This window comes from Anarrhichthys ocellatus, unplaced genomic scaffold (assembly GCF_004355925.1).
Source record: "Anarrhichthys ocellatus isolate YVR2014 unplaced genomic scaffold, GSC_Weel_1.0 scaffold48, whole genome shotgun sequence".
Lineage (NCBI taxonomy): Eukaryota > Metazoa > Chordata > Actinopteri > Perciformes > Anarhichadidae > Anarrhichthys > Anarrhichthys ocellatus.
This window is the reverse complement of record NW_022280078.1, coordinates 2,658,820-2,668,933: the sequence shown is the minus strand read 5'-3', so window position 1 is coordinate 2,668,933 and position 10,114 is coordinate 2,658,820. Positions and strand designations below refer to the sequence as shown.

The 10,114-nt window shown below is 42.9% G+C and overlaps 1 protein-coding gene across 1 annotated transcript in view; it reads left to right on the top strand.

Annotated features, from left to right (window-relative positions):
• Positions 1-10,114, top strand: part of igfbp3 (insulin-like growth factor binding protein 3) — an 18,998-nt gene that overhangs the window by 2,076 nt on the left and 6,808 nt on the right. The window contains exons 2-3 of the mRNA XM_031869734.1: positions 2,715-2,962; positions 5,106-5,225. Of these exons, the coding sequence (XP_031725594.1) occupies positions 2,715-2,962; positions 5,106-5,225 (368 nt within the window). The remainder of the gene's footprint in view (positions 1-2,714; positions 2,963-5,105; positions 5,226-10,114) is intronic.

The following is a 10,114-nucleotide window of genomic DNA, read 5'->3' as shown; positions in this document are numbered from 1 at the left end:
GATGTTGGAAATGATCCTAAGCGCCCCTGTTGGTCAGAGTGTGTAAGTGCAGCCCAGTGGTTCCACCACCATCAGTCCCCATGGAGCTCCAGAGCAGCCTCTCCTCCCAGACATTTACAAGCTCTCCTCACCGCAGTTTGTGCTGTTTACCCCTGTCCCATTATACAAACAAATTGCGTAATGTGTTTATCTAAAACGCCCCAGACTTTCTTGAAAGGTTATATAAAAGTGTATATTGACAATAAAAATTAATGCTTGCTGGAATCTTAAATAAGGGCTCAATATTTCTGTCCCTGGTTATGGACATTTATGGACATTTTTGTAGGGTTCAGAAAAAACATGTGGAGGCTATATCAGGTCAAAGATCACTGTTGGTTTCTGGCGCTGTCTTGTTCCAGTTGATGTTGTTGTTGACATCCATGTTGTTATTCTAAGTTCTGGGGAGCCTGGGAGACTGCGGAGCCCAATCACGTCACTAATTGATCAGGTGGTCACGGAGAAAGGGTGGGCTGCCAGCCTGCCTGCCCACACGAGCTACACCCCTGCATGCCCGTCCGCCGCCCTCACCGCAGCTCTCAAACACAAAATCTGCTTTGAGTTAACGTTTTAAAACTGTTTGGGTTTGTGTGAGCCGCTGCATGTGTGTTCCCATCGTCCCTCTGCCTCCTCGGGACGTCTCCAAACTCAGTTAGCACTTCTAACTGTGGCCCCGTGGCGGCTTGGCTGACCGGGTGGCACATGGCGGGTAGTTTGGTTCTCTCCTATATTAGGGAGGAGTGTTTGGAGCCCCCTCCTCTATTCCTTTCGGTCAGATGTTGCCCACTCTGTCTTTAATGATTTGACTGAAATCTTTGCCAGCACCACAGGCTATTAATATATCTGCTCCCTCGTCTCCCACTTTACCTCTTACTGCCCTAACCTCTTCCTCTTTTAGCCCCAATACCCGTTTCCCCTTCCCTACACCGGCACTGCACAACATGTTCTTCTTTACAGCAAAGAGTCTTGCTTACACTCAGTGTGTCTCTGTGACTATCTCTTGGTCTGCATGCTGTGGAAATTTGTGGATATGAAATCGTCATGTTTCTGTTTATTACTTGGCTTCAGCTCTGGCTCCAAACAGCCCACAAGGCAATGAGCTAACTTTGTTTCGTCTCTTTTAAACAGGCCTCTCTTAGGCAGTCAAGACTTCTCTGTTGGATTAAGAAAAGCAGACACTGCTGACATTAAAATGTTTCACCAGAGTACTTAAGTAAAATCCTAGCTGAGAAGTAAATTAAGGGAAAAATGTATGACGATATTTAGGAGCTGATTCCCTGTTTTTGCACCACATAGAGTTTTATGGTAAGATATCATTATAAGCTTTAAAGGGAAAATTTGCCACCTTTTATATGGATGTCAAATCCTTGTTAGTTAATGCTGTGTTGCCTTTAAAGGCATTTTTCTACTTTGTATAGATAATTTGTTTATGCTCATTACAAAATGAAAAGATAGTATTGTAATGTTGTCTTTTCGTTCAAGTCATGATCACTTCCGGTTTTGTCACTTCCTGTTTTGTCACTTCCGGTGTGTCACTTCTGGTTTTGGTAGCTTCATTGGTTGAAGTCAAACAAAAGAGAGCCACATGCTCAGAGGTGTAATCTGCTCGCATCCACCTGGAAGCATCCTAGGAGCAATGCTGGAGCAAGTACTCTACTTGACATTGGACATAGTGGGCATTTTATATCAGTACAGTTGTCTTGACAAATGGGTTTGATGTGTCACTTAAATAGGTTTGTGTTATATGTAAGTTTGGAACAATGCCAGTGTTTTTATGAATGTTTGTTGATGTCCAAATGATCTATGTATGTTTGTATTTACAATAACACTGAATATTTTGTATTGTTTGTATTTTCAGTTTTCACCACACAACATGTTAAAGGAACAAAGTGACAGTAAAAAGGGTGAAAATTACTACGACTCTGTCTTCATTAACTGTGGTTTAGCTCGGTGTTTAAATCAGAGTTTCGACACACTGAACGAGAACACTACAAATGCAGTTCATTGAAGCAATCAATTCTTCAGTGCGTGCTATATTTACCGCAAAAGCTGTTCTTTCTGCATCCAGCGCCGTCATTTGACGTAGTTGGAGGCAAGGAAGAACTACATTGTTTTAATTGACTCGGAGGTTCAGCCGGCGGGGATCCTCCGGACGTCAGTAGTTCACGCACAAGCATACCGGCATTTAGGCAGTGCTGGCACGGCTCTACAAGCACGACAACTCAGCTTCCTCTGTTTAAATAGCACTGAGGAATTTATTGCTTCAATTTGCTACATTTATGATTGGTCATCCACAAAACGGTTACACGGGGTAATTTTATGCTTTTACTCCATCAAGGCAACTTAGGACCAGGTCACTTGTCAAACCCAGACGATTAGCCTGCAGAGTCTGTTTTAAACACAGTTTCAGATTCATAAAACCTTTATTCTTTTTCAATTCAGGTCACATACGACAGATAAGTGTAGTGATTTTTATTATCTGGGTTTTCATTTCGATACGAAACACTTTTTTACTGCTATAAATGGTGCATAAACAGAGAATCCGCCACCAAATTTCATGATGTATGTATTATCTTCTACGAGTTGGATGTTAACCTCAGCATTGTTCAGTAAGAATGAAACATCTTAAACAGACCGTTTATGATCTGAAAACTGATGACTCACCTTTACCCCTTTAGAGAACACTGGACATCAGGTAGAAGGCTGTGCCAACGTGACCGCGACGGTGCCAGTGTTGTCCGGTGTGACGACCGTGAAGAGCGGGCTCAATCGGGGGTCGATGGACACCAGGCCTCCTCTGCACAACAAGCTGATCCAGAAAGATCAGAACAGGAAGACCCAGAGCTACAAGGTGGAATCGGTGTCAGGAGGAGCCAATATGGACATGCACAACTTCTCCCTGGAGAACAAGAGGGAGATTGAGTATGTAAGTTACACCCAGCGGCAATGAGAAGTCTGTAAAAATAGTTAAAACGGTAAAGGCAGAGGCATCAAGACAGCTGTATGACTGTGAAATTAAAAGAAATGACTAGCTGGATGTTTTGTCTTGGCTTAAAGCCGTTAGCTTGCTAGCTATTTATTCCTCAAGCTTCTTTGTATTTTGTTTAAATTATTTACCATTGGACGAATTTCATATTGTTGGCCTTTCGAAGACAGACATCGTTAATAATGTCATTGAGCAACAAAACAATTTTAGCTTTTTATACAGGACATTTACCTTTGGACAAAGTAACATTTTAATCAAATGAAGTGGCCATTTGAAAACATGACGCTACCCAGGGAGAAGAATAGAACCAGAGAGGCTAAAATGTTCTTTTGCTAGCTAGTAAGTGCTAATGTTAGCTACCTTGTATTATGCACGCAATATTTATCTTATGACAAATTAAAACTTGAAAACAATAGTGTTTCAAAAATGTACATTATGAACCACACGTAACCGCTGAAAAGGAAAGTTTCACAAAGAGTGACTAAAAACTGCAAGTCAGCTATAGCGTTAACCGCGGCAAAGCTTTCATTTGAGGTATTCAGGCCTCTTCAGAGTGAAGTCTATCCATTAGTGCAGCGTCGTGGGTTTTGTGTCTTGTCAGGATACTTTCACTGAGACATCACTGAAATTACATAAATTGACGATGTATTGCAAAGTAATTAGCTACATGTACAGAGCTGTGTCTTTGAATTACAAAATAAATGTAATTATTATCAGTTACTGTAAATTTCGGCTTCTAATCAAAATGTTGGTGATTACAAAGGGATTGCATCCAAATATGTTCTTTTTTTGTAAAGTAATCAGGGGCATTGTAATTAAGGTGACACGGGTTCACAATTTCTCAAGGCCGTCTTACAACTATTGTTAGGTGCCCCTATAAACGTTGAAACAAACAAGCATACAAACATTTTCTATGCCATAAAACATTTTCAAAGCTTTTGTTAATATTGGCTTGGCCCATGTCTTTATTACTATCTCTTTATTATCTATTTTATTCTTAATTACCACCAACCTCTGTCGCTAGGCATCAGCACCATATGCCTTGGAGAGACAGCAGCCTGCAATTTATTCATTCAATTCCTACGAAATGACAAGAAGTCAGGGGAGAGAGATGGGGAACGACTTGCAACAAAGGTCCACCTTGGGCAAACTGCAGTAGACAATTTGAATTGTCACAGTAGAAAAAGCGCAGGTGCAAATAATAAAATGAATCAGCTGCTTTGATGTCAGGGTCCTGGTATTGATCATGCTGGCCTTTGTCACTCTCACTGGAGCACTTAAACAGAATGGAGGAATCGCTAGTGTTATTAGTAACACCTGTGCTATTCCTACTATGTCTGCTTGCCATTTGTTGGAATCGAAACACCTACAGACTGCGAGCTCTCCATGGCACATGGTTGCAGTTTGCAAGAATGCATATCACTGTCAACACGTGGTGTGTTTGCAGCCTCGAGCGTGTGCAGGAAAACACAAGACACAAACACTTCGGGGAATCTCAACAAAACATTGCTTTGCAGAGCAATTTGTGGTTAAACACTCCACAGGCTTTTAGGTTATCTACTGTAATTTAAACGACATATTTTTGGTTGTATTCTATCAAACATTTTGTGCGACAAGGTACCAATTTTCGGACCCAAGGTCTCATTTTCGGACCCTCAGTGGGATCATTCATCACAGCAACTGGATGCTCTTCAGACAAGCAAAAACATTTCAATTTTCCAAAAATAGCAAACTCAGTTTTAGGGACTTAAAAGAAGCCGCGCAAGACATTCAAATGATTCAATTTTGATGTGATGTTGCAGCCATGAAATTTATGGCCATCCACGATTTTAATATATCTCTTTATGTAAGTATCAATTAGCCCAAAGGTTGTGTTTGACCAAGCAGAAACCAAAAATATGTTATCATACAGTGTACATGGGGGGGAGTTAATGGGACATTCAGGGCTCAGGAGGTTAACATTTATAGACTCTTATGTTCACCATGAACTTATAACTGTAATTGCATGGACACTCATGTTCCTCATGTCCGTGATTGTGTTGGGATGAGTGTGTAACACTGGCCGTGTTTGTCGTGTTGCTAGGGCCCGTGTCGGCGGGAGATGGAGAGCATCCTGAGCGGACTTAAAATCAGCAATGTGCTCAATCCGAGGGGCTTCCGCATACCCAACTGTGACAGAAAGGGCTTCTACAAGAAAAAACAGGTGAATGGCTCTCCACTCTGTTTCATCTCTCAATTTCTGTCACACACTTAAACACACACACACCTGCGGACATGCAAAAAGACCCACCGCATGCCTGAACACTTCCAAAGAATCCTCTCCGACTCATCCCACCCACCCACACATGCCCAATCCCCCCCTTTTTTTTCATCTTTTGTTTTTGCAGCTCGGGTTGCCTTGACAGCCACATCAACACTATATTATCAGAATGGCTAATAACCATGTATTACTCCGGTAAATGCACTGCAGCCGTCTGACTCATGCCTCACAGGAAATGAAGTCGGTCAGGTGTGTTTGTGGGTGTGTGGTGTGGGAGAGTGTGGGGGGTAGGGATGTAAGAATGTGGTCTGGGAGTGTGTGTGGCACGGTAGATGTGGCGGGAGGGGAGTGTATGTATGGTGCTTGTTTGATGGCGGTAGTTTTGGTGAGGGTGTGTAGGTGTGGGGTGCTGTTGGTGAGGTAAAGAAAAACAAACAGGCTACTAACTGGTTTAGTTTTTCTTGTCGGTGGTACAGCAGACTCAGGGCCACCCATAGCCTGCTCATTTGTAAGACGGGGGAAAAAAACAAGGAAGCTAAACTTCATTTGGAGTAGTCCGGCGGCTGATGTGCTGACCTTAAGGGGAGGGAGCGATGAGGCGGGGAAGGCTGAGGATAGATGGGAGCTGCGGTGGGGCATTGTTGAGACACACGGCATGTCAAATAAATACCACCATCACATTTCCTGAGGTTGGGAGCCTTATCGGAGGGATTCCACAGAGCTAGAGCCCGTTCTGAGAAATGCATGAGTCACCAAAAAAAAAAAAAAAAGCCACAAGAACCATGCGTCAGAGACCAACTCGAGCCATAACAGACACACACACATACACAATAAAATCATCCTCTCAGATTCCCACCTCACTCTTTCCCCAAAGTCTCCAAAGTGAGGTTTCATCGCTACTTTCATTAAAATCAGACATTTCGTCGTTCTTTTCCCGGATTCCATCAACAAATACCTACCAGGAAAGCGTCAGCTCTGGTCTAAGTGTATGTGTGTGTGTGTAAATGTGTGTGTGCAGCAGTGTGCCAGCCCTTTTCTCAGAGGGCCGGTGGGGTGCAGAGTGTTGTGTTAAATTCATCCGAGGGGATGTGCCTTCACGGTGTGTTGCAGAGATTTATGACCGGAAACACAGCGAAGAGGAGACCGTGTGAACCGTCTAGGGTGACAATACTGTGAAAAGAAGGGAGCAAGGGGGGGGGAGGAGGTGGGAGGGGGGGGGGGGGGGGGGGGGGGGGGGGATGGGTGAAGGACTAAGCAGAGGAAATAGGGGCATAACCATACACATGATACACAGGCTGCCTTCGTATCTCAAAGTGATATTGCACCCGAAATCTTTTAATATCAAATGCTTACGAACTGTTGAAAGGTGGCTGGTAAGAGCTGGTAGTTTTATCTTTCATTTTCCAACAAATAGTGCCAGGAGTCAAACAGGGAACTAACACACCCTTTTTACTATACATAAGTCTCTTTTGTGCATTCCTTATAACGGATTAGAAAACAGTAGATAACTGTGACGGTTCTCACACAAAGAAACAATAACATGCAGGCATTGTGTGAGAATTGCAGATGCGGAAAATCTTTCTCTTGTTTTTTGGCTATAGTCAAGAATCCAGCTACATTGCTATTGTTTCAATCCCATCCCGGTGACATCGGCAACAAGCACTTCTTGCTTTTACTTTGAATGAATACAGATGTTTTTGCAGCAGTTTTTTTGTTTTATCAGGGATACTTGATCAGTATGTGATATTAAGTAGTACTGCAGACTCTGCACTGAAAGTCGCACGGCCACTGCAAAGTACTCACTGCGGAGAGGGGAGTCATATTCAGAAAAAAGGTCCAGAGTTCCTGATGAGCATCTTGGATTCCTGGAAAAGAAAAGCATCTGAGGTCGGATTAGATTCATGTTGTCTACTCAATTGGTGATACGTTTTCACAGCACAAGAAAATGATCATAGAAATATTTGCTCCCTTACGGTCCACTCCACATACAATGCTCAGTATGTTGCAAACATACTGCGCTCTGCCAAAGTATGGCTGTACACACACTGCTGTCATTTGTCACTCTTCACATTTGGCACTTGTGACTAATTGAATGTACTGAGCAAACGGGTGGATTGTGGGAAAGCGGAATCTACATTAAGGATAACGTTTTTGTTTTTTTATAAAAACACTTTTTAACAGCCACTTTTGTAAGACTACAGAGGGTGAGTCTTGATACTAGAAGGATTGATTAGGGGGTGGAATCTTGTTTTAAGGGTCTGCTATCACAAGGAAAAAAAGTCACAGGCATGCATGTGTGTGGTTTTCTGTGTACATGTTGCTGGTAATATGAGTGCCCTAGCAGTGGAGGAGAAGGTTGAGCAGGGTAAGCCCTACCTCGCCTACGGAGAAACCTATTTTTAGCAGCAGTTATATGAATTAGCCCAGTATCCCAGTTCAGGCCACGCATGCCCAACACTGACCCACTCATTACACCCCTCAAAGTCTCACACTCACTTTTCCTCTCTCTCTCTCTCTCTCTCTCTCTCTCTCTCTCTCTCTCTCTCTCTCCTCTCCCCCCCTGTCACTCTCAGTCTGTCTCTCTCTCTCTCTTATTCATCATTTCACCCACCCATCATTACCCCCATTGTGCCCTTCCCTACAGTCATCCACTCGTCTTTTGTTCTGCCTGCCCGCTCCATCATTCGGTCCATCCTGCCCTTCCGCCCACCTGGCTTTTTCCTTCCTTGTTTGGCCACGAATCACCCCGCAGAGGGTTTGTGAATGGGACGACAGTGTCTGTGTCTCTCTGTGTGCTCTTTCAGAGTTAAGTGTGTGTGTGTTGAGAGGAAGAGGAGGTGGAGGAGGAGGAGGAAGAGTCAGTGGGTTAAGGATGTGAGCCAGGTGCCTGCGTACCCTTATCCCTCCTCCCCCACTGTGTCCCGACAGTGCCAGGCCCATAAGGACTGACTTATTGAGCGTGACTCAGAAGGATCTGTGGAAACGTACACACCGACCACAATGGCTTTATAATAACGGGCCAACCTTCGGGGACCCAGACATCTATTTTCACTCTGTCTCTCTCTCTCGTTCCGTTCCCTCCCTGGAGTTCTAATCCACCTCGCCTTCCTTCTCACTTGGGGATGTGCAAGTCTTTTTTTGTTTTTTTTTGTTTGCCAAGGCTGTTGCATAATAGTCATATTTGTCATCACCAATGCCAATGTGGTACCTGAGTTACACTGCTGATAACAAAATTATAATTTATTAGAATATAAATATGTTTTCTACCAAACCCTTCTTCTTCAATGCATCAGTGTACAATGTCTTAACACAGGCAACTTAAATAACAAAAGTTATGATTAAGATCAGGAAGAATAAGTTATGACCAAACATTTAATGTCAACTTGTGATAATGTTCATTGCCTGATTTTACAGACGTATACAGTATTAAGTATTAAGGTTTGATACCCCATCATGATTTGGTTAAGGCTTCAGATAATACTCACTTTCATTATTGACTGATGCTTGAATCCAGATTATACCTTCTGGCTGCAATGATTCATATAAAGTAAACATTGTAATCTGACATTGTCCACAAGGGGTTTGCACTATGTGTCGTCTGTGTGAACACACCTAGTGTTGTGTAAAAATCTGTATACACTCAACTGTGTATTTTGAGGTCGTTATGTCTCAAAGATATCAAAAATAGGGCCTGTCACAAGTCAGCGGATCAGTTATTGGTGTCTTCGAATAGTTTTTTGTCCTTATTTCAGAAACCCAAAGGTATTCAATTTAGAATAATATGAAATGGAGCAAATTAACTTACATTAGAGATGCTTTAACTTGCAAATAATTGGAAATTGGTATTTTAAGTTCAGGAATGACTTTGGTGATAATCAGATTTGCCATTGATTAAGTTTCTAGAATCTTTGCAAAGTCTTTCGTCACATTCATTCATAACATATATATTGATTTTTTTAGGCTTCTATTTTAAAGTTTGTGTGGCCTCCATTCTTCTACAACTATTCACTGGGACTCTCATTAAACTATTTATCAGAGAACGCAATATCCTGTAGCTACTCCCAATGCACTTACACACACACACGCACACAGATGCACCCTCTTATACCAATACATATGCGTGCGCCCCTATACACACACATTGCATTTCATGAGCTTGTGTTTATCCTGTGGTCAGACTAGGCTCTTGTAAATGTCCGTAGAGCCCTGCGGCGCTGCTATTAGTTATAAAGACCGGCATCACAAGAGCACACATTCATGCGGACAACACGCGCACATACACGCCCCATAAAGGTGGCAGTGTGTGTGTGTGTGTGTGTGTGTGTGTGTGTGTGTGGGGCGGATGAAATGGGCTTTTTTAGTTACGGCCATGTGGACCACGCAGGGCCAGTGTCAGGGCTGTAAGGCTCAGAATGCTTGGATCAGTGAGCACCTTGAGGGAATACTCCTCCAAAAACTGGGTTTATTCTACTCGTCTCACTGTGCTTCATGGAGGACATGTAATGGTAGTCAGCTTCAAGATGTTCCAAAAGCAACCCAAAAGCAACCCAGTTTCATAGAAAAAGAAACAAATATCCATAGAGAATGTTCTGTTTACCACCATGAGTCAAAGCAACAGGTGGTGAGTGTCGATCAGTAGTCCTTTAGGTGACCAGGAGTAGTTTGTATTTAAAAGGAAACAAGTGTGGAAACAATGTTTACAACAAAGGGTAGAAAAAAAATTCTATCAGTCCTTGTCAAGTGACAGCCAGTCCTCAGCAAACGTTTGGCTGTCTTTGACATTCCTGTGTGTGTGTGTGTGTGTGTGTGTGTGTGTGTGTGTGTGTGTGTGT